This window comes from Bufo bufo, chromosome 2, assembly GCF_905171765.1.
Source record: "Bufo bufo chromosome 2, aBufBuf1.1, whole genome shotgun sequence".
NCBI classification, from domain to species: Eukaryota; Metazoa; Chordata; class Amphibia; order Anura; family Bufonidae; genus Bufo; species Bufo bufo.
This window is the reverse complement of record NC_053390.1, coordinates 289,811,088-289,836,083: the sequence shown is the minus strand read 5'-3', so window position 1 is coordinate 289,836,083 and position 24,996 is coordinate 289,811,088. Positions and strand designations below refer to the sequence as shown.

Genomic DNA, 24,996 nt, shown 5'->3' with positions numbered 1-24,996 from the left:
TCTGGCATTTTTTTTCCATAGGAATGTATTAGTGCCGGATCCGGCATTCAAAACACCGGAATGCCGGATCCGTTTTGCCGGATGACACCGGAAAGACAGATTCGGCATTTCAATGCATTTTTTTGATTGATCAGCATCCTGATCAGTCTTACTAATGCCATCGGTTGGCATACGTTTTGCCGGATCCGGCAGGCAGTTCTGGCGACGGAACTGCTTGCCGTATCACTCTGCTGCAAGTGTGAAAGTAGCCCAAGATTATTCCGATTTCCTGACCAGCAGACGTTTCCCATTACTTTGGCATTTATTTCACTCTCAAAAACTGACTTTAAAATGTTCTTGGTTCATCCACACTGACCATTCTGGCATGAGTCTACAAAAGTTAATAGGTGTTAACCTATCAAGACTATACACTATAAGGCCTCGTTCACACTTCAGTGTTTGGTCAGTGATTTCCATCAGTGATTTGTGAGCCAAAACCAGGTGCTGCTCTAAACACAGAACAGGAGCAGATCTTTCCCTTCTACCTCATGTCTGTGGAGGCTCCACTTCTGGTTTTGGCTCACAAATCACTGATGGAAATCACTGACCAAACACTGAAGTGTGAACAAGGCCTAAGGCCTCTTTCACACGAGCGTGACGGATTAGGTCCGGATGCGTTCAGTGAAACTCGCACCATTTTGCAAGCAAGTTCAGTCAGTTTTGTCTGCAATTGCATTCAGTTTTTTCAGCGCGAGTGCAATGCGTCTTGATGCCTTTTTTTTAAACGCGCGTGATAAAAAACTGAAGGTTTACAAACAACATCTCTTAGCAACCATCAGTAAAAAATGCATTGCCTCCGCACCTGCTTCCGGATGCAATGCGTTTTTCACTGAAGCCCTATTCACTTCTATGGGGCCAGGGCTGCGTGAAAAACGCAGAATATAGAACATTTGCATTTTTAACGCAACTCAGAACTGATGCATGAAAAAAAGTGAATGGGGCTTCAGTGAAAAACGCATTGCTTCTGGAAGCAAGTGCGGAGGCAATGCGTTTTTCACTGATGGTTGCTAAGAGATGTTGTTTGTAAACCTTCAGTTTTTTATCACGTGCGTGAAAAACATATAAGGCTACTTTCACACTAGCGTTCGGGTGTCCGCTCGTGCGCTCCGTTTAAAGGGGCTCACGAGCGGCCCCGAACGCATCCGTACTGCCCTAATGCATTCTCAGTGGAGGCGGATCCACTGAGAATGCATCCGCCTGCCAGCGTTCAGCCTCCGCTCCGCTCAGTGAGCGGACACCTGAACGCTGCTTGCAGCGTTCGGGTGTCCGCCTGGCCGTGCGAAGGCGAGCGGATCCGTCCAGACTCATAATGGAAGTCAATGGGGACGGATCCGCTTGAAGATGACACAATATGGCTCAATCTTCAAGCGGATCCGTTCCCCATTGACTTTCAATGTAAAGTCTGAACGGATCCGCTCAGACAACTTTCACACTTAGAAAATTTTCTAAGTTTTAATGCAGACGCATCCGTTCTGAACGGATGCGAACGTCTGCATTATTGGAGCGGATCCGTCTGATGAAACATCAGACGGATCCGCTCCGAACGCTAGTGTGAAAGTAGCCTGACTGAACTTGATTGCAAAATGGTGCGAGTTTCACTGAACGCACCCTGAACGCATCCGGACCTAATCCGTCAAACTCGTGTGAAAGGGGCCTTACAGTGAAAAAAAAGGCTGTCTGTCGTGATCGCTGGGAACACATGGTGACGTCATCACGCTGGGAGCGCAGGTCCTTCTGCACCAAGTGAAGAAACACTGTCCCTGTGCGTGCTGGACATTGATTCTGTTGGGATCCATTATTACTGCTGCGGGCCACTATCAGAGACATTATTACTGCAGGGGGACATTATTAAAGCTGGAAGACATTATGTATACTGCACGCTGTGGTTTTTGTCCGGCGGCCTTTCTCCATGTTTGCGGTGCTGCGGCCGGATGTCCGGCCAGTCCACATTATAGTGAATGGGGCTGTGTGAATGGGCTGGCAGCGCATGTGTGCAAACAGTAGTACGGAGCTGGCAGGCTGTTCCTCTGCTAGAATAGCTTAACGTGAGTGTGAAAGTAACCTAAGCCAATAAAAATCATCCATTTTTAATGGCTGTTTTAAACAGCTGTTAAAAATGGCCAGAATAATTTATGTAAAATGGTTGAAAAATAGCCATGAAAAACTGTGTGTGTCCATTTTTCTTCACGGAGGTGGTATTTGTGAATTATTCCTTGACAAGCCTGTTTTTACACCCAGCACTCCTAAGGGTACTTTTACACTAGAGTTTTTCTTTTCGGCACTGAGTTCCGTCCTAGGGGCTCAATACTGGAAAAGAACTGATCACTTTTATCCCCATGCATTCTGAATGGAGAGCAATCCGTTCAGGATGCATCAGGATGTCTTCAGTTCAGTCTTTTTGACTTTTCAGGACGGAGATAATACCGCAGCATGCTGCTGTTTTATCTCCGTCCAAAATTCCGGAACACTTGCCGGAATGCCGGATCCGGCATTAATTTATATTTAAATGTATTAGTGCCGGATCTGGCATTAAAAATACTGCAATGCCGGATCCGTCCTTCCAGTCTGCGCATGTGCAGACCTTTAAAAATGTAAAAAAAAAATAGAAACGGATCCGTTTGTCTGTATGACAAACAGACAGATGGATCCGTTCTTGAAATGCATTTGTGAGACTGATCTGCATCCGGATCGATCTACAAATGCTGTCCGTTTGCATGCAGACGGCGACGGAACTGCTTGCCGGATCACTCTGCCACAAGTGTGAAAGTAGCCTTACTCTTCATTGACATCTTGGGTTTGACTAGCGTCCCCTAATGAACGTGCAAGCAGAGAAACGAGTCAGGGCTTGGGAGTATATGTGCATTATCAGATATAGGCTATGAATAGCTGGCAAGGTTTATATAGACCAGGGTTCAACATTTTTTTCAGTTTTCTTGGACATAGTTACTTTTTGCAGTGCTGGTATCTGTAGATTCTTGATTTATGGATAATTACAGGTGAAACTCCAAAAATTTGGATATCGTGCAAAGCTAATTTATTTCAGTAATGCAACTTATAAGGTGAAACTACATATGAGATAGACTCATTACATGCAAAGCGAGATATTTCAAGCCTTTATTTGTTATACTTTGGATGATTATGGCTTACAGCTAAGGCCCAGTTCACACATCAGTTATTTCCATCAGTTTTTTTGAGCCAAAACCAGGAGTAGAGGCTACTCAGACATAAGGTGTAATGGAAAGATATCCACCTGTTCTGTGTTTTTGACCCGCACCTGGTTTTGGCTCCCAATAACTGATTGAAATAAATGAACTTTTGCACGATTTTCGAGTTTCACCTGTATAGCAGCAACAAGAATATTTTTCTCTATGGTAGGGACTCTGCATGGCCAAACAGGACCCAGATTCCAGATTTTGGGGCAACAACCCTGCTATTTCTCTGGGGTCTGCTTTTGGGTGAAGGTTTGAGTGGAAAAACTGTAAGGCGGGACAACACCAGTGGCACGTAGTGCGCTGCAGAATCCCACCCAATTCCCTTTTGCCCTCCACACAGTAACAGTACCCCATTAGTGCCTCCGCACATGGTAAGGATGCTCGATTATTGCCTCTCAAACAGTAATGAAGCCCATTAGTGCACCACAGACATTAATGATGCACCCTTAGTGCCACCCCCCACAGTATGATGCTCTCATAGTGCCGCCACACAGTAGGACACCTCCAGGTGCCCCCTCACAGTAGGATGTCAAGTGCTACCCTTCTAGCAGGATGATCCCTTGGTGCCCCCCACATGGTATGATACTCCCTTATGTGCCCCCTTAAAGGGTTTATCCAATTTCAAGAACCCCCCCCCCCCCAAATGTGCCGGGCCCCTCACCAGTATTATACTTACCCCGCTCCCCGCTTCTCCCTGCACACGGATGAAAACATCCGGTGTCGGGGGGAGCAGCCAATGGCAGACGGGGACGTGGACGAGCCTTTCTAGCATTGCGGAGGATGATAGGAAGGCTCGTCCCCGCCTGCCATTGGCTGCTCCCCCCTGACACTGAATGTTTTTATCCGTGTGCAGGGAGAAGTAGCAGAGGCGATGCGGGGACCAGGAGCGGCGCCGGGAGCGGGGTAAGTATATTACCGGTGAGGGGCTTGGCACATGTGGGGGGGGGGGGGGTTTTCTTGAAACTGGATAACCCCTTTAGGTGCCTCCCACACAGACTGATACCCTCACATGCCCCCAGGTCTGCTCTGTGCCATGGTACAAGGAAGTCACTGCATTGTACCTGCCTGCGCTGAAGCACTGATGGCAAGTGAATGGTGAAGCAGGGAGCTGACCCTTGTACTCCACTGTATCTGTGTTCACAGAAAATTAGGACATGCGTTGGTCTGGACAGCTGGCATCCGTGGTTCGGCAGTTGAGTATCTCTAGTATAGGGAGTATTAGGGTGTATTACAGACCTCTAGGCTCATATCTTGCTGTCCTTCCCCTCTACACTACCTGACCTGTTGTTTTTTTTGGCCCCCACTGACATTAAAACCGATGAAATATACAATAAGGGCCTTATTATTGGACCCGTGTATCATCACATACATGTGTGCTTTCTTGTTGGGTGTAATTTTGTATTCTGTATTTTAATATTTACTATTAAATGGATTTTCAGTGAATACAATACTTTGCAAACTATTTGACATTGGGTGAGATTTATCAAAACTGGTGTAAAGTAGAACTGGCTTGGTTGCCCATAGCAACCAATTAGATTCTACCTTTCATTTTCCAAAGGGGCTCTGTAAAATGAAAGGTGGAATCTGATTGGTTGTTATGGGCAACTAAGCCAGTTTTCCTTTACACCAGTTTTGATAAATCTCCCCCATTGTGTTTCAGTGAATTCTGGTTTAGGAATAGTCACTGATTAGTTTGGAAACTGAAGCAGGGAGGGAACTCGCCTCAGGAGTAAATACATAAAGTATCGTTTTTAAATTTAACTGGGGTGGCCACCTGGCCCTGGAGATCCAGGTCTGGTCTAGGAGAGGTCTAGCTTCTCTGGTCAAAGCAGATTCCTGTGTGGGAAGCAGGAGTTTGTTTCACAGTTGGTAGTGGCATAAAGTGACTTGTACAAGGAAACAAAACCTGCCACTACTGGTCTTTCTGAAGGGGGTTCAATGTTTCCATTGCTTAAAGAATTCCCACCTCATGTAAGTGGACCTTACTCTACTGCCTGAAGGCACTGGTATCTTCATAGCTCACCTCTTTGTGGTGCTGAAGGCTCTCTCCACGAGCCCTCTCTTTAGATATGGCCTCCTCAGATTCCTGACGTCTCTGTAATGTATTTTCTAGATGGACTGTCAAGTCACTGACTTTTTTCTCCAGTACAGACACTTCTTCCTTGCGCACCATGCTCTGCATCTCTCCTAAAAGTTTCTGTCTTGCCAGTTCTAATTACATGAACAAATTCCATCACTAAGACACAAGCTGCTAATTATGTGAACATATTCCAGAAAGATGTATGGAACATTCTGGCCATTTACATTCAGACACATTCAATACAGCATTGGTTCAATAGATCATAATGCAGTCTAGAGCCGTATTCTCTGCAGGAAGGATGATGAATAGTAAAGTACCAAGCGCCACCTACATGTTGTAACAAGTACTGCAACATCTCTAGGGGCTAAAGGCCCTGTACTTTTCTCACTACCTAAAAGTCTGCTCAATGAATCAGATTTTCATGCATTGATCCATTCTCCACAAGTTCCCACAATATTCAAGTAATTTACTGGTACCGTGTTTTTAGCTATGGGCCTTCTGTATAAAACCTGTTCTAGTGCAAAGTATCAGTGTTACCTATAGTAACCAATGGACTGTATCCCTGTCCCGCATGTGATGTCCAGTGTACAGTATTTACCATATGCTTTCTAATCTGTGAGTGGGGCTAGAGGTCCATCCACCGTGTTCTTTATTACATTACTGGGTCTACTATCATGCTTATGGTATTACCTTATAATATAGGAGCTACTTCTTGATTTCTCTCTGTAGTATAATAAAATGTATGTTTTAATGAAGATATTTTGTGTATTTAATGCAATTTTACTTTCATGTATAATTAACTGTTTTCCACTGAAGATCTCAGACTATAATTGCTAGTGAAATAAACTGATGTATAGGTAATGGGTACCTTGAGAGCCAGTATTTGACTATTTATGACCTACTGTATCTCCACCTATACGCAGGAAATGTCTGTGTAAGGCTACATGCCCATAACCGTATGCTATCCGTTGTTTTTTTTTGCGGATCCATTGTAACAATGCCTAAAACGGACAAGAATAGGACATGTTCTATTTTTTTTTGTTGCAAGGCTACAGAACAGACATACGGATGCGGACAGCACACGGTGTGCTGTCCGCATTTTTTTGCGGACCCATTGAAATTAATGGGTCCGAATCCTATCCGCAAAAAAAAAAAAAAACGGAACGGACACGGAAACAAACAACGTTCGTGTGCATGTAGCCTAATGTGTATGCTTAGTGGGTAGCACGGTGGCTCAGTGGTTAGCACTGGTGCCTTGCAGCGCTGGGGTCCTAGGTTTGTATCTGACCAAGGACAACATCTGCATGGAGTTTGTATGTTCTCCCCGTGTTTGCGCGGGTTTCCTCCGGGTATTCCGGTTTTCATCCTACACTCCAAAGACATACTGATAGGGACCTTAGATTGGGAGCCCCATTGGGGACAGTTGGATGCTAATGTCTGTAAAGCGCTGCGGAATATAGTAGTGCTATATAAGTGCATAAAATAAATATACACCTCTTAGGTATTTCATTCAGTCCCATTGCTGCAGGCGTGTAAAGTAGCCATGTAGTCTGCTGTCCTTGTAAAAGAATGAGTCATTCTAAAGAGCTTGTGGAATTCCAGTGTAGTACTGTCATGGGATGCCACCATTATAACAAGTCAGTTCATGAAACTTTCCTCCTTGATATTCCACCATCAACTATGGTAATATTGTAAAGCGATAGCATTTAAGAACCAGCGAAAGTCAGCCATGAAGTGTCAGACCACATAAAGTTACAGAGCGGGGTCACCATAAGTCACCAATGCTCTTCTAACCCAATAACTGCGGAGTACAAACCTCCTCTGCCATGAACATCAGCACAAAGACTGTGCCTCAGGATCTCCATGGCTGGACAGCTGCATGCAAGCCTTACATCACCAAGTACAATGCCAAGCGTCCGATGTAGTGGTATAAAGAACGCTGCTACCAGACTGTGGAGCAGTGCAAATGTTCTGTGGAGTGATGGATCACACTTCTCTATCTGGTGGTCTGGGTTTGGCGAATGCCAGGAGAATTCTACCTACCTGACGGCATTGTGCCCACTGTAATGTTTGGCGGAGGAGGGATAATACTATGGGGTTTCTTTTTCAGGGGGGTGACCTAGGCCTCCTAGTTACAGTGAAGGGAAATCTTAATGCTTCAGCATAGGCTAGTTTCACCCTAGTGCTAAATCGTCTGGCAGGCTGTTCCGGTAGAGGGACAGCCTGCCAGAGTTAATTGTATCCAGCATAGCCGGATACTACCTTTCCCATCGGAGCCCATTGACTACAACAGGACTCGGCGGTGATCTGGTCTGTTTCCAGCATTAGCGCCAGGATCCAGCCGGACAAATCTCGGCTCTAATGCCAGAAACAGGTTGGATCCTATTACAGTCAATGGGGCCTGGCGGTGCTCCGGTAGTTTCCAGTTATGCTAGATGCGATGAGCTCCGGCAGGCTGTCCCTCTGCTGGAACAGTCCCTCAGACGATTTTAGCTCTAGTGTGAAACTAGCCATACCAGGACATTTTGGACACTTCCAACTCTGTGGGAACAGTTTGGGGAAGGCCTTTTCTGTTCCAGCATGACTGTGCCCCAGTGGTCGGGGGAGTTTAATATGGAAGAACCTGTCTGGCTGCACAGTCCTGATCTCACTGGGATGAACTAGAACCGGAGATTGTGAGCCAGGACCTCTCATCCAACATCAGTGTCTGACCTCACAAATGTTCTTCTGGATGAATGGGCAAAAATTCCCACAGACACACTCCAAAATGTTGTAGAAGAGAGGAAGCTGATTTAGGTGCAAAGGTGGAGGAAATATTAATGCCTATGATGGAGGAGTCATAAAAGCTCATGTAGGTGGAATGCGTATGTATTGGTATAATGTATGTCATTCGTGTATTTGTGTAAGTAATGTGAATGTGTACAGTATGTGTGTCATTTATATGTTATGTGTGAGTAAACATATGCTGTATACTTTTTTATATAGGAAAGGTCCATATCATGTTTGGGATTCATATTTAGCGTGCACACCAGGAAAGTGGCTGACATACAGGGTAAATGTGTCCATGGGGTTACATTAGTGATACAGACGCCAAAAGAGCGTGCTTTTGGCCTCCATTGGGCCGGTATTCATCAATATTCCATACAACTCTATACAGTAAAAAGGATATGTTAAATGTTACTGTACAGTATCTTTCTGAGGCATCTGTTCAACATCTATGTCAGGCACATATGTGAAATAGAGCCCATAAATCAGATATGAACAGAGTCCTATCTGTACAGTACATGACTGTATTATTTATATGTATATGCTAATTTATGTACAATATTATTTTTATTCAATTTGTATGGGAGATAGAAGGTGGGCCCTGTATAGCTCAGTCAGACACTGCTAGTAATACATGTTTGATCGGAGTGTCTAGAATGAAAGGGTTTTGCTAGACTTTAACCCCTTCCTGAGACAGCAATTTTTCAGTTTTTGCATCTGTACCCTTACTGCAGACTGCTAGCAATTCATTCATAACTTCTAGTAGAAATAATAAAGGAACGGCACAACATAGAGACATAAGAACAAATGCTCCAGAATTGTTATTACATGGGGGATGTATAGAGGTATTAAAACAGGCAGGTCAGGAGTGGTGACGGGTCCTCTTTAAGTTGTTTTTACCTTTAATATTACTAGCTCTTCTTAAAACTGTAGAAGTCATAATGATTGGAAAAAATTAAGGATTGTAATTATTTTAATGAATAGAAATCTGTACTTTCCCCATATGGAGGACCAGACTGACTATTATTTTTACATGTAAAATATCTTTAAGCTGGACCTTACCCAGATCTCGTATGGTACAGTGCTGAAGTTTCAACTCTTCTTTCAGGATGGAAACTCTTTCTTCTAGGACTGCAGACCCTAAATAAAGCATGGTCATTCATTAATGCACACCATCAGCAGGGAGGTCTACATAAATATGTATTAAAAAACTTTGTAAGATAACTTTTTAACCTTTCCTCAGTTCATCTTTGTCCCTCTCAAGCCTGTCCAACATATCCTGGTTCCGTTGTCCTTTCTCTTGTAGCTTCTTCTCATGGTCATTTGCCTGTTGCTGCAGCTCTTCTTTCTGTAGCTTTAGCTGGTGCTTGTAGTCTTCTAGGTTTTGTTCTAGACGCTGATTCTCTATCTTAGCAGCCTGACACTGATTTCTCAGAGGCTGAATGAGCTGTGTGAGCTCGGTCAGATGTTTGCCGATTCGAACTAGATCCTTGCTTTCTTCACTGGCCCAGTACTTCATTTCTGAAGGAGACAGGGTTCCCTCACGTGGCAAGACTTCTTGAATTTTTATAAGAGAAGATGGCAAGTTCTGACTTTTGCATACACTAACAATGGCATCACTAACCTCTTTTAAACTACTCTGAGCAATGGCACACGCATCGCATGGAACAAGAGCAGACTCTAAAGTCTGTGAGCCAACGGTGCATACATGCTTTGCAATGGAAAGGTCAGTTTCCTGAGGGACACCAGTAGGATGACGGCTTTCTGTGCGTGATAGGACCGAATGGGCCTTGCGTGAAGACAAACAAGGACGTTCCTGCGGTGTCTTGGGCTCTTTGGTCTTAATGAAAATTTCAGGTGAACAAGATTTCTGGAGATAGAAAGCAAGTGTTAACTGACAACAGAATTCAAATCTATGCATATTCATCAAAATTCTTCCTGAAAATGGCAAATGGACTACAAAATGCAAATGAATACAGTCCAATTTCATAATGAAAAGTATACTATTAACTGGACAAGGATATATAACACTGATGTGAACGTTTAAACTCACAGCTTTTTGGTAAATTTTCCCCAACTTCAACATGTTGCTCCAATACTTCCGTACTGTAAGTCCAACTGACATTGAGGGTCCGTGATCTCGAGGCTGTATGAAGCCACCATCACTGTTTATTAATTCTGCATACACATCAAAGCTCTGAAGAAGCAGCAAAAGTCTGGACATAGAAAGACAGTGTTAAAATGGCAGCCAGCCCCACGAAAAATATTCAACGGTTTTCATCGCTCCCTGCTGTTTGTTTTTCTTATTTTTTTGTCCAATTCACTGAGATGGCCGCACATGCTCAGTTTCATCCTTCAACTGCCTCCTGAGCGGTTATAAGAAAATAGCTGCAGCAGAGAGGACACGTCCCCTGAGCTACAGCAGAAAGGACACTCCCCTTGAGCTGCCAGCATGATATCAATCTAGCAGCGTAATCAGAGCAATGAATGTGAGTAGGGATGAGCGAATCGACTTCGGATGTAACATCCGAAGTCGATTCGCATAAAACTTTGTTTCAATACTGTAGGGAGCGAGGTACAGGGCTGGTTTTAGCTTTGTTAGAAAGAGACTGTCATGTACTATATGATGTCTGATTTTCATTTTTTACATTAATCATGGAATAACCCATTTGATGGCATATAAGACTGCACGATTATTGGCAAATTATCAAGAACAAGCGTTCATAGGAACACTGACTCGTATCAATCAGCTGATGAACGAGCAAGCACGTTCTTCGACTGATGTGCATTTTTCATCAGGATGAATGATGCCCCATTATCAGCAGCACGTCTCCCTGTGTAATCAGACATGCACTGCCGATAATGAATAGAACAGAATGAGTGAGGAATGATTCGATCCTTCCGCATTCTGTTTGAATCAGCCTGTGTAATCGAGCACCAATGTACATTTTATCATCCGTCGGTGCTTGCACTGCCCATACATCAGCCTGTGTAATCGAGCACCGATGTTTTATCATTCTTCGGTGCTTGCACTGCCCACACATCAGCCTGTGTAATCTCTTTCAAATTTCTTTTTATTAAGCATAATAAATCGAAATATACACTTATAAACATAAAGGACAACATGTCCAAGGATCATAAAGCAGAGCATTTACATAGAAAAACTCGACAATGGCGCGCATATGAAGTACACATACATACAATACCTCATGTGAAAACCACGACAAATGATGTATGCACTTAGAAGGAAACAAGGGTGACCATGTTAATCTAAGAGGAATAGAGATTTTAAAACAAGTACTCCTAGGATTTACCCAACCACTTAGCCCAGATTGTCAGATACTTATCGTGTGACAATGTCTCCCAACTAGTCAGCTCCTCAAATCTACAGATCTCGTGCACCTTCTCCCTCCACATCTGCACCGTAGGAGGCTGAACCGAGAGCCACTTTAATGGGATTAAAAGTTTCGCAGCTGAGATAAGGTGTGATAATAGGGAGTGTTTGCTAAGGGGGCAATTGAGATCAGAAAAATTTAGAAGAACAGCTGTGGGTGTTAGGGCTGTACTGGCCGGACATATTTTCCTTATTTCGCTAGCCACATCATCCCAAAAAGGGCGGATATCCGGGCAGGACCACCAAACATGCAAAGCTGTACCTTTTCCCGTCAAACACCTCCAACAGTTCTCAGATGCCCCAGGGAACATTCTGCTTAATACATCCGGTGTGCGGTACCACCTTGTAACTATCTTGAACGCGTTCTCTTGTATGGATATGCAGCGGGAGAAACCATGAGAGTGGCTCAAGATCCTTTTCACATCACCATCTGAGAATTGCATATTAAGTTCAGATTCCCACTGGGTAATGTAATGAGGTCTACCCGAATCCCCCAGGTCCAGAGTCTTGTTATATATGTTTGAAAGTAATTTACTTCTAGGGCTAGGGGACTGGAGAACGACATCATACCAAGATGGAATGTACTCCTCCTTAGGGGTGGTGTTCAAGTAGGCTACGCAAATTTTCCTGAAATGTAAGTAATGTAGGTGAGACCAATTGCACGCCCCGAAGGACTTTTTCAAGGACTCTAAGTCAGGGACCTTATCGCCCTTCAACACATCACCTACAGCAACGTTACCAAGGCCAGACCATATGTTAAGAACATCTACATAACCTGGGTTCAGATGATATGGAATTAGGCGGATTGGTGTGAAAGGGGTAAGTCCCTTTGGTAGCGACAGTAGAGACGCAAATTTCTTCCATTCCCTACAGATCCCAACAAATGAGGGGCTAGCTAGGTTGTCACCCCCTACCATAGAGGGCGAGGACTCCCAGAGTTTAATCAGTTCCCCAGGCTCCCACGAAATATTAGCTATCTGGCAGCCTAGTTTAGGAGAATGAGGGTTGAGAATTTCTGAATGGAGTCTCATCAGATTGGCCAAATAATAACTTCTGATGTCTGGGAGGCCAAACCTTCCCCTGGCAATAGGCTGGGACAAACGGCTGTATGAAAGTCTCGGCTTCAACCTCTTCCACACGAAGGAAGAAAAAAGTTTCTGGATCTGAGAAAGGTAGGAAGCTGGAAGGGAAATCGGAAGGGTTTGGAACAGATACAGTAGCTTAGGGAGGACGTACGTTTTTAAAAGGTTTTTCCTACCTATCCAGGACAGAAAGGGAATTTTGAGGTTCTCTAATTGTGCTTTAATGTCCGACAATAGGGGCAAATAGTTTGAATGGTACAGCTGACTAGGGGAGGGCGTTAAATTGACGCCCAGATATTTAATATGAGTTGTAGACCAGAGAAAGGGGTAAGAGGATGAAAGGCTAGATAAGGTCTTCCTAGGGAGATTAATGCCCATGGCTGAACATTTAGCCAAATTGACTTTGAAATTAGAGAGATGACCGAATTCGTCTAACAATCTCAAAACCTCTGGGAAAGCAGTGACCGGGTCCGACATTATAAGCAGCATATCATCTGCAAAGGCCGCCACACAGTGGCTAGTGGAGCCGACTTTTAACCCCTTAATAACGTTACTTTGCTTAATTTTTTGAACAAGGGCTTCTAGGCAGAGGATGAAGAGGGATGGGGACAATGGGCACCCCTGTCGAGTTCCGTTAGAGATGTCAAAATAAGGGGACAAAACACCATTAACCCTTACCCGGGCATGGGGAGCCGAGTACAGGGACAGCACAGCTCCCACGAATTTAGGATGGAAACCAAATCTGATGAGAGCAGCCTCCATAAAACCCCAATCCACCCTATCGAAGGCCTTTTCGGCATCGGTACTCAATAGAGCCAGACTACTTTTAGTTCGTAGAGCATGTTGGATTAGCATCTGAACCCTAAATGTGCTGTCCCTGCACTCACGCCCACCCACGAAGCCGGACTGGTCAGAAGAGATTAGAGATTTCAAGAAGGGGGCTATTCTGTAAGCCAACAATTTGGCCCATAATTTTATGTCGGCGTTTAGAAGGGATATAGGTCTATAACTAGAAGGGATTACTGGATCTTTATTAGGTTTTGGAAGGACCACAATATGAGCCTCCAGAGCCTGTCTAGCAGGAGGAGCACCATCTAGCATAGAATTAAAATAAGACACCAGGTGAGGTCCCAGTATTTGAAAAAATTTCTTATAGTACGAAATTGGGAGGCCATCGGGGCCAGGGCTTTTACCCGAGGGGGTGGAGGAGAGGATTTTCTGAATCTCTGAAAGGGATGTGGGGGAGGTCAAGGATTCACTGTCTGCCAATGACAGTTTTGGTAAATTGAGCGAGGATAGGAAAGAGTTGGTAAGGGTGTTTCTGTCCTGGATAGTATCAGGAGATTCCTTCCCCCGGAGGTTATATAGGGCAGAGTAGTAGGAGGTAAAAATCCCAGCTATACCTGGGGTGTCTACAACTGTCTCATTTCTATCATTGCACATCTTGGCAATATAGGATTGATCATTTCTCTGTTTGATTTGGGCTGACAGTAATCTATTACCTCTATTTCCATGAGCATATTGCCGGTGACGGATTTTTAGATAAGCCTTAGCAGCCTTAACATTCAGAAGGTCTTTCAGCTCCCTCCTTAATGCAGTCAGAGCCTTCAAATCAGTATCTGATATAGATCGTTTGTGTGCTTGTTCAAGAGAAGAGATCTCTAAAAGTAGGGAATTTAGACGACTGTCCCTCTTCTTCTTTAAAAATGCACCTAATGCTATAAATTCTCCCCGCACAACAGCCTTATGGGCCTCCCATACTGAAGCTGAAGCTACACCAGCTTGGGCATTAATAGAAAAATATTCTGTCAGCTTTCCCTCAAACGAGATGGTGTCCGCCTGAGAATTCAAAAGTGTAGGATTCAGGGACCAAACCCACTCCTTCCCAGATACTCCAGGGGCTATAAATGTAAAAGAAACCGGAGCGTGATCCGAGATAGTGATATTATGAATTATAGCATTCCTGATCTGAGGCAATAACCTGTCAGAGACAAAAAAGTAATCCAGGCGTTGGAAGGATTTATGGGGATGAGAATAGTAGGAATAATCTCTTTTATCGGCGTTCAGAGTTCTCCACACATCGCACAGACCCATATTCCTGAGCTTGCTAAGAATCCCCTTTAGTACACCGGCAGAGATCGCAGATTTGTTAGCAGAGGTGTCCAAAAGGGGGTTCAACGCTAAGTTCATATCTCCACCCACTATCAATATACCTGAGGCAAAAATGGAAATCTTGTGAAGAATCTTGGATAGCCATTTGGGGGTATGGTTATTGGGGGCATATAGGTTGCAAAGGGTAACTTCAACGCCTCCCAAGGTACCCTTTAGAAGAAGAAATCTGCCTTCAGGGTCTGCTAATTCCGCTGTTACACATAGGGGGACATCTTTATGAATTCCGATGCTAACCCCTCTAGTAGCCGCAGAGGAATTACACGCGTGATACCAATGCTGAAAGGAGGAGCGTGCCAGGCTGGGAACCTGACCACTCCTGAAATGAGTCTCCTGCAGCATAGCTATCTGCGTCCTATTTGCCCTCAGCAATTGGAAGATGCGGCTCCTCTTAATAGGATTATTACCTCCGTTAACATTAAAGGTGGTCACATTAAGTTTTAGGTCAGACATCTATGATTTTAAAACTAGATCGCGGGCTGTCTGAAGTTTGCTCTATGATCCAACAAAAAATACAAACAAAAATCAACAGGAGCCTATTGGAACTTAGGCCCCGCTTAAGCGCATACCAGGTATACACACAGTCATGTGGGTTGGGGAGAACAACCATATGTAGCCTGATCTGCCCAAGCCTCGTGATCCAAGCCTGTGACAGAAAGAAGTCAAATGAACCAACATCATCATTGGAATAGTGAACAAGGAAAATACCAGAACATTTTGTTTGCAGGTCCTGATGGACTGCAAAAGGAAGACCGGAGCTGAAGGGTGCAAGGAATATGTGGAAAGTAAGGAAGGGAAGAAAGGGAAGTGGGCTGGAGGGGGAGGGGGGGGGGGGATGGAAACACAGCTAGAATCAGACTAACTTCAAACAAGAGCAGCCGGTCACATTAGGTATCTGAAAAACAGGCACATCTAGGTGCCACATTCAGTAAAGTGAAAAAACATAAAATGGCTTATAGCTAAATCAATCATTAGCGTCCATCCTAGAGGGGCCTCCGTTTCTTCTGGTCTTTTGCTTCTTAACTGTAGACCATTTCGACGGGATCTGCAACGGTGGCAAATCTTCCTCTAGTGGGATCGGCAACCATGAGGACAGGACCATAGGCTCCAGATTAAGTGGCATCCAAATCTGTCGGAGATCCTCTGGCGTGCGAATCATAAAACGCTTATTCCCATGAGTGATGAGGAGGCCAAAGGGAAATAACCAGCGATAAGCAATTTTTGAGGAGCGCAGCGTGTCCGTGAGGGGTTTTAACTGCCGCCTCTTTTGCAGAGTAGAAGAGGCAATGTCCTGATATATCTGGACCTTTGAGCCCAGCAGTTGGATTTCTCCCATCGATCTGGCTTTCTGTAATATGGCCTCAGTATCTCTGAAGCTAAGTAGCCCGCAAATGACATCTCTGGGGTTTTCAGAGGGTGAGGGTTTTGCGCGCAGGGCTCTGTGGACTCTCTCCACTACCACACTATTAGCCCTGTCAGAGCCGAGCAGAAGCTCAAAAAGGGACCCCATGACTTTAAATAAATCTTCAGTATCTGCAGATTCTGAAAAGTTCCTGATTCTCAGGTTTCTCCTTCGGCTCCTGTTCTCCTGGTCTTCCAGGAGCAGAAGGGAGTTATTTATTGCCGTGCGATGAGTGTCCAGAGTGACCCTAACTGCAGTATTAAATGTTAGCAGTGCGTCTTGGTTATAGGGGCCAGAGCCCTGGACAGAGCCTCGTCCAGATAGCTCCTAGTGAGGGTTGCAGGATCGCTCACCTCAGGGTGTAAGAGTTCCCTTGCATCAGTGGCGCCTGAGACCGGAGATTCAGAGCGAGGGAGCGGCGCTTCTTTCAGCTGAGGCGCCATTTTGGCAGCGCGCCCAGCCTGCTGCTGGGACTGACGGCTCACAAACTTCTCCATGCTCTGATGTGAGCTCTCCGAGGAAGGTGCCGTGTAGTCCAGAGAGTTCTTCGGCTGTATTTTCACCATACCGATGTGTTGGTGTGCAGGTAAATAGGCTTAGAAGAGGCTCGGTGGCGGGAGCTCAGCTCTCAAGCTTCCACCATCTAACGCGGTCAGGCTCCGCCCTCAGCCTGTGTAATCAAGCACCGATGTTTTATGATCCATCAGTGCTCACAATGCTCATCCTGTGTAATACCCACTTTCTGAAGCAATGGCACAAACTACAAGGAATAACACACAAAGTATAACTAATGTAACAAAAGTCAATCGAGAAGGTTCTTTCACAAGGAGCATGTATCACCTATCCACATGTCTAACCGCCTGGATCCCCTCCGAGCCCCCCATCCCCCCCAATTCGTCCACACTACAGGAATGAAGTGAGTAGTCACTTGAAAGGCGCGGCAGTTGAGCATGTGTCCTGCAGATCCTTTCAATGTCTATTCTTTTAGCATATATTATTCAATAACAAATTAAACTTTTTCTTTCAATTCACTGCGCCTTACAGGAAAGTACATTCAGTTCTCACTTTACAGTACGCCTTGAAACATTAGCTCAAGGATCAACACACATCCCTGATGAATAATTAAAGATTAGACATGATAAGCGTGTGTTGTTCAGTAGATTTTGCTAATTAAATACTTTTTAGGCTACATTCACGCGGCCGTGTCAAAGACTTTGGGGCTATTCATATGGCCGTTTTTTTTTAACTCCTATTCACTTTAATGGGAGCAGCATTGCAGTAGCCAGCTCTGTCTTCTGCACAATGGACGGAGCTACTGCAGAACAGCTGATCGGCAGGAGTGCAGGGTGTCAGACCTCCTCCAATAAGATAGTGATTGCTTATCCTGAGAATAGGCCAGGTCAACCCCTTTAAATGGTCAAAAATTTTCACACAACTTTGCATAAATCAATAGTACAAGCCACCATAAGAAACTTTGTAATACATCTTATCAGAGAAAAATGCCTTGTTCTAGAGCTATCAGTTGTTTCTTCCCCTCCTTTTCTAAAATGACTAGAACAACTGTCTGCTCACTGAAGGAACAGATTACACTATCTCATACAAGTCTATGAAGAGGGGAGGTGGGAGAAGTAAATAAGTTTCTATCCCAGCCCAAGTGCTTTATTCACATCCATATAGGGCAGTACTTCTCCCTAATGCCCTTCATAATCCTGGGGCTGCTTCTGAGTGAGTAAGAGAAGGTTAGGAATCAGATTCTCCTCTACTGTCTGTGTGCAATGGATGGCAGTTAGTCTCCACTCTCCATGTGTGGGAGAACTGCAAACTAGACATTAAGCATGCACAGAAAACTGCTAAAAATGCCAGATACAAGTCATATAGTGGCCAGAAATAGTGTTATTCCTCATGTACACAGACTGTACTACTGATTAATGCAAAGTCGATTAAAATATTAGGATCACTTTAAAGACAACATTGAGGACATGAAGAACAGAAGGTCAGGTACTCTAGACAGTGGGGGTGGGGGGGGCAACATCTAGCTGACAGTTTCCCTTTAAAGGGATTCTGTCATGAGATTTTAGCCCTAAAAGCTAAACATATGCCCATGTCCGTACTAATAACATGAATCCTAAACTGGCCTTATTAAACCTGCTTGTGGCGCCGCTCTATTAGCCCAAAAAAACTGGTTTTTATAACCGGTCAATCGCCTACCTAAGGTGCCCAAGGGGACGTCAGTTAATACAGGTTGCCCGGCCGTCTGGTGCCCAGCGCCTCCTTCCCAGTCTTAATCGCCGCCCTCCCTGTCTACAGTGACGCCTTCCTCACCTCAGCGCCGCCTCGACCAGATCCGGCCGGCCCTCTGCTAGATCCGGCGCCTGCGCACTATGCTCAGCCTGATGCGCCGCGGACGCCTGTCAGCGGCTTCGTTGAGCGAAGTGAGCATGCGCCCGAGCCAGGGAAGGAGGCGCTGGGCACCAGACGGCCGGGCACCCTGTATTAACTGACGTCCCCTTGGGCACCTTAGGTAGGCGATTGACCGGTTATAAATACCTGTTTTTTGGGCTAATAGAGCCACAAGCAGGTTTAATAAGGGCAGTTTAGGATTCATGTTATTAGTACGGACATGGGCATATGTTTAGCTTATAGGGCTCAAATCTCATGACCAAATCCCTTTAAGATGCTAAACATGCAAACTTCAAATAATTCTCTTATACATAATGGAGGATTAGCCATACCTGTCAATCACAAGCTCCAATAAAACCATGTGTGAAAGCTGCGTGTAGTCTGGATCATCCTCTACAAAATCATATCTATCCAACAACTGCACCAAGTCCAGATCACAGGACATCTTATCGGGGAATTTCCAGGATGGGAAGCGTACAGCACCAACTCTAGAGAAGACATCGATCAGAGTACCCTGAAGATCTGTAATGTCCTTTCTTAGACCTTCCATACACGCACGATCTCCCAACAGACACGTCATGTTTCTAGTATTAAAGCAGAAACATATGATAAAACACAGTAAAGGGACATAAACTGCAAAAGTTTTAGATTCAAGGGGGCCATACACATTAGACGATTCTCGGCCAAATCCACTGATTCTGTGGGACCAGATGACCATCTAATGTGTATGGAGGCCTCCTGGTTGTGATGAAAAAAGGATTGTTTTTTTTAGATTTCAGCATGCATGATCAGTTTTCAGAAACACCGACTGCAGCTCCCGGGTATCCCTATGTCGCCATCTAGTTAGACATGGGGTCATGTGCAGAGGTGGCACTACACTTTTCAGGCAGTCCCATGTAAATACCAGCTTTGCCATTACTCCAGGAGAGGGTTAATAGGCCTTTAGGAAGGGTCTGGAGTGAATGCAGCGCAGGCAATTATAGCCAAGTGATGAAGTACAGTCCAATATACTGTGTCTGACTTCCCTGTACTTTATCACTTGGCTATTATTACCTGTTCTGCATTCACTCCAGGCTAAACCTCTCTCAGGGACTTAGAAACCCCAGGCAGGGACCCAGGCAACATTCACTAATGCTCACTGCCCACCAGGAGGCTGCCCAGTCTCCCTCCACAGCTTCAAAGCAGTGTGCAAATGGTCCCACAAACTGACCAATCGGCAGCTTCCTTCCAAAGAAGTTCCTTGCTGTATAGAGCTTTGTTATTGGATAGTTCAGACCCCAGCAGTATCACTGTGCTTTCGTTGCCGTTCACAGCACTCTTGAATGGCAGCGAAAAAGTCTAGCACGTATTAATACGCCTAGGATTTCTTTTAGAGAGTCAAATGTCCTGTACAAGCGTCTATGACACTTGTACAGGCATTATTGTGATCTCTGGTCATGTGACTGCTTCGGAAGTCACATGTCACCCATGGGCCACCTGCTGCATGGGTGACTCGCACTTACACACCTTGGCATGACATCAATGAGATTATTAATGGTTGTCTGAGGAATGTTCTGCCATGCTGAATGCACTTGGGCATGCAAATCATCAAGATCCGCAGCTGGCAGCTCCCTTTGCAATAGCTGACCAATGACATCCCAGATGTGCTTGATGGGAGAGAAATCTGGAGATGCTGCAGGCCATGGTAGCATGATTAGGCCACACAGTCTGCTCACAGTAGCATGAGCAACATGAGGCCCGGCATTGTCCTGTTGAAAAACAGCTCATGAGACACTCTGGAAAGATGCCCGTACCACCAGTTCCATGACCAAATCAATGTAATGCCGAGCTGTTAGTGTACCCGAAATGAAGACTAGAGGGGTCAAGATACCATACATTATGTCATCCCACACCATAATCCTAGGAGTACGACCAGTGTGACATTTCCTTGGCACCCGCTATAGAAATGCCTATTCTTGTCCGCAGCTGCGGACAAGAATAGGACATGTTCTATCTTTTACGGAGCTGCGGACCGGAAGTTCGGGGCCGAAACCTGGAAGTTCGGGGCCACGCTCTGCAAATGCGGAAGCGGAGAGCACATAGTGTGCTCTCCGCTTCACGTCCGGGCCCATTGCAGAAAATTGCAGAACGGGTGCGGACCCTTTTGCGGACGTGTGAATGGACCCTAAGGCCTAGTTCACACGAACGTATGGCTTTTATAGTTTTTTGCGGTCCGTTTTTCATGGATCCGTTGTTCCATTTTTGAGTTCCGTTGGGTTTCCGTTTTTCTGTTCCGTTTTTCCATATGCCATGTACAGTATACAGTAATTACATAGAAAAAATTAGGCTGGGCATAACATTTTCAATAGATGGTTCAGAAAAAACGGAACGGATACGGAAGACATACGGATGCATTTCCGTATGTGTTCAGGTTTTTTTTGCGGACCCATTGACTTGAATGGAGCCACGGAACGTGATTTGCGGGCAATAATAGGACATGTTCTATCTTTCAACGGAAAGGAAAAACGGAAATACGGAAACGGAATGCATACGAAGTACAGTCCGTTTTTTTTGCGGAATCATTGAAATGAATGGTTCTGTATACGGACCGTATACGGAACACAAAAAAACGGCCCGTACACTAATATTGTATCCGAGACAAAAGCGGGACTCATTGCTGAAGAGGATAAACCTTCCATTCCATTGCCATACTCTTACTGTGCCTTTGACAGCAGTGAAGTTAAAGGGGTTCTCCAGGAATAAATTTTTTTTAAATACTTAAATATTATTTTATAATAAATATATTCACAAATACTTTTCATTACTTAGAATGGCTTGTTTTGTCTAGGGAGCAATCATTAGGAGAAATAAAATGGCCGCCGTCCTATCAGTACACACAAAACCTGTCCTAATGACACAGGAGGACAAGTTGCTTCACCACAATGAGCTATAGTGCTGCCTCTTCCTCCTCTCTGCTTGTCAGGAATCATGATCCTGAATACAGGTGAATGTCTGTGGGAATGGAGATGATGAGGAGACATGAGAGGAGGGTGAGGTGTGACTAATGAGCAGCAGCACTTGCTTACAGTCTCCATTACCACAGCCCCACATTACCACAGTCTGTCCTGTCCGTCCTCTCTGTACTTCAGGTCTCCTCATGAACTCCATTCCCCAGAGATTCAGCTAAAGTTCTTATCAGCTGTATTCAGGATCATAATCCCTGACAAATAGAGAGGAGGACGAGGCAGCTCTTTAGCTCAGTGTTGTAAAGCAACTTGTCCTCATGTGTGATCAGGACAGGTTTTGTGTGTACTAATAGGACAGCGGCCATTTTGTTTCCCCGGATTATTGCTTCCAGACAAAATGAGCCATTATAAATAATGAAAGGTATTTGAGAATATATTTATAATAAAGTAATATTTAAAGGCAGTCTGTCACCACAATTTGACAATATAAACTGCTTACGTATTCTTCTGACTTTCACCAGCTTAAAAAATTATGTTTAATCCATATGTTCTTGTAGGTGCCCAGGCTGCTCTGCCTTCTTTTCATATTACCCCTCCCGGGCCTCTTGCTGGTCCCATCATCCAAAGTACCGTCCGAGATCCGGCGCGTGCGCAATTCACTGCTGGCCCGGGCAAGCGCACTGTGATGGGGATATACTTACCTTTCTCTCACTCGGCTTGCCTCCAGTCTTCCTGCTTGCCGTTCGCTGGCACATGCGCACAACATGAAGCGATGCTGCTGCCCATAATAGGCATCACAGTGTGCATGCCCGGGCCGGCGGTGAAAGCTGGTGCTTGGGATGATGAAACGGTCTTAAAGGGCGGGACTAGCAAGAGGCTGGGAGGGTTAATATGAAAAGAAGGCAGAGCAGCCTGGGCACCTACAACAAAAACCCCGCCCCGGGCACTTGCGAGCCCTCATTTGCATATGGTTTAAACATAGTTTCTTTCAGCAGTGAAAGTCAGAAGAATACAAGAAAGGTACCATTGGAATCTTGTGTAGTTTAGATTGTCAAATTTTGGTGACAGGCTCCCTTTAAGCATTTTCATTTTCTTAATTCCCCGAGAACCCCTTTAAGTCAATGGAACACCTGCAGCTGGACATCTGGCTTGTAGCCCACTGTCGTGCAAATGCCTTCTGATAGTTTGTGTAGATAATGTTTGCCGCCCTAGGCTTGGGATGTGACGTCCACTTTCGCTTGCAATACAGAATGGATGACTATGCGCCATTCTTCTAAACAGACGATTCGTCTGTGCAGAGGTTCACCTCTCTGCACCTCCAGCTGTCATTCTGATTCTTCACTGTTTCCCAACCACGGGGACACGTAACATTGAACAGTCCTGACATCTCAGCCGCGGCACAGTACAAGGATTCTGTCCCTCTCAGTTTGTGACACGTGGCGATAACTGGCATGTTGACGAACAGGAGACATCACACAATAATCCCATGTGACTTTGTGAGGTGTCATGTGGCTAAAAAAAAACTACTTTCAATCTGGATTTCATTCTCCTCTCATATATATGATTGGAGCAAGGTGTGTGAAAATGCAGAACACCAGCTACCAGCTCCTCGATTTGTAAACCCTACAGTATGTCCTTCATGATGTTGCAATTTCAATGTTGAGTTCAATGACAGCAGTAGATTTTAGAATACGTTTTTATGCTGGGACTTCTCACGGTGAACCAATTCATATACTCCTAGGCCCACTTTGAGTTCCCAGTCCACCCCTGGCCCAATCTTCGGGCAGGACAAGCACGAATTGATGATAAATGCGTTGATCTGCACTCATCTTGAATCGGCCTATTACATCGGCCAATGCAAAGTATATGGTGGGGGAACAACTGCTACTGCGATCGCTCCTCGCTCATTCATTTGGGGGATGTGCTGCTGATAATCAGGCATCTTCTACTTTCAATGAAAGATGCAATCAGGCAACAAACAAACATTTTCTCATTTATCAGATGATCGCCAGCACGATTACATTAGCGCTTTTTCCTGCTGTTTGGCCCAAAAATCTGGTGTTGTCATCGAGGCTTTATATGATCATTACCATTATCTAATAAACAGCACGTATCAACTCCCACTGATGTCCGATTAAGGGCTTATGCACACGACTGTATGCCCTCCGAGACACACGGGGTCCATGAGCGGGCCATATGTCCCGGAGCGGCATACATCGTGCGCACTGGAGCGCACCGCATTGTCCCGCACTCATAATATCATATGAGTGTGGGACAATAGTCTCGCGGGCGGCCCGATGCGCACAGCATTATAGTAACCCATAGATGATGCTGTGTGCTCCCGATGTATGCCGCTCCAGGACATATGGCCCGCTCAAGGAGTATTCGCATCTGGAACATTTCTGGCTTATCAACAAGATATGCCATAAATGTCTGATAGGATTGGGTCCCAGAAGTGGGACATGCACCTTTGTGAAGAACGGGGCCCCACAGTGAATGAAGAACAAGCTGCCCATGTGTGGCCACCCTCCGTTGACCACTACAGGACTTCCGAAAACAGCAGAGCAATGTGCGGCTGCTCTCTGTTCACTTTGGGGGCCCTTTCTGGAGATAGGAGTGGGTTCCAGAGGTGGGACTTGCATCTATCACACATTTATGGCATATCCTGTCGATAAGCCATGAATGTCCCAGAGGAGACTACCCATTTCACATTACAATGGAATTCACTAGCAACAGGATTGGGAGGAGGAGGGTTACTACTTGGGAGGGTTGCTACTGTTTCTAAAGATTTTGAAATGCATTTTGTAAACCCAAAATGTATTGAAGGGGTGACAACTTGTCACCTATGTATCTGATCTGTGCAGTTCCAAACACTGGGACCCCACTGATCACACGCGCAGAGGTCTGTGTCCCTCATATAAATGGGGTGTGGGTCCACCATGTGCGCTGCCACTCCATTCAACATTTAGTGTACTACTGTAGATAACCAAGTACAGCACAAGGCTATTTACAGCAGCCCCATAGAGATGTCACATGCTCAACCTATGGCTTCATTCATTTCAGGGGGTCCCCATAGGGTACAGGGTACCCATTTTTCTGGATCAGTCGGGATCCCATAGATCGGACCTTTACTGATCCTGAAAATACTAACAGGTAGCACAAAGATACAGCCTTTCCACAAAATACTATTTCTAGTGGCAGACGACTTTTGAAGCAATCTAGACTTACATCTTAACTTGAATGTTAATGAATCAGGCAGGTCACACAGGATACAGACACGAGCCTTGGATAATCAATGAAAAGTGTCCTCCATGTTTTCAACGTCTAGCGACATTTGTGCGCACGACAGTTGGCGGCGAAGACTTCTTTTCCATCCGTCAACCAAAGTCATCGCCATGACAACGACGCACAGTGCGTTTTGACGACAGACGTCGTGCGTGCGTACACTTGGCAGTACGTACGTTAAGGTTTAGAATGTACCATTTGAAAAAAAGGGGTGTGTTTTAT

The 24,996-nt window shown here is 45.1% G+C and overlaps 1 protein-coding gene across 1 annotated transcript in view; it reads right to left on the bottom strand.

The window, feature by feature from the left end:
* Positions 1-24,847, bottom strand: part of CCDC157 (coiled-coil domain containing 157) — a 58,031-nt gene extending 33,184 nt beyond the window's left edge. The window contains exons 1-6 of the mRNA XM_040416705.1: positions 24,718-24,847; positions 18,877-19,128; positions 10,151-10,313; positions 9,331-9,967; positions 9,160-9,237; positions 5,275-5,462 (exon numbers count right to left, since the gene is read on the bottom strand). Of these exons, the coding sequence (XP_040272639.1) occupies positions 5,275-5,462; positions 9,160-9,237; positions 9,331-9,967; positions 10,151-10,313; positions 18,877-19,124 (1,314 nt within the window). The 5' untranslated portion in view covers positions 19,125-19,128; positions 24,718-24,847. The remainder of the gene's footprint in view (positions 1-5,274; positions 5,463-9,159; positions 9,238-9,330; positions 9,968-10,150; positions 10,314-18,876; positions 19,129-24,717) is intronic.
* Positions 24,848-24,996: the final 149 nt, after the last annotated feature.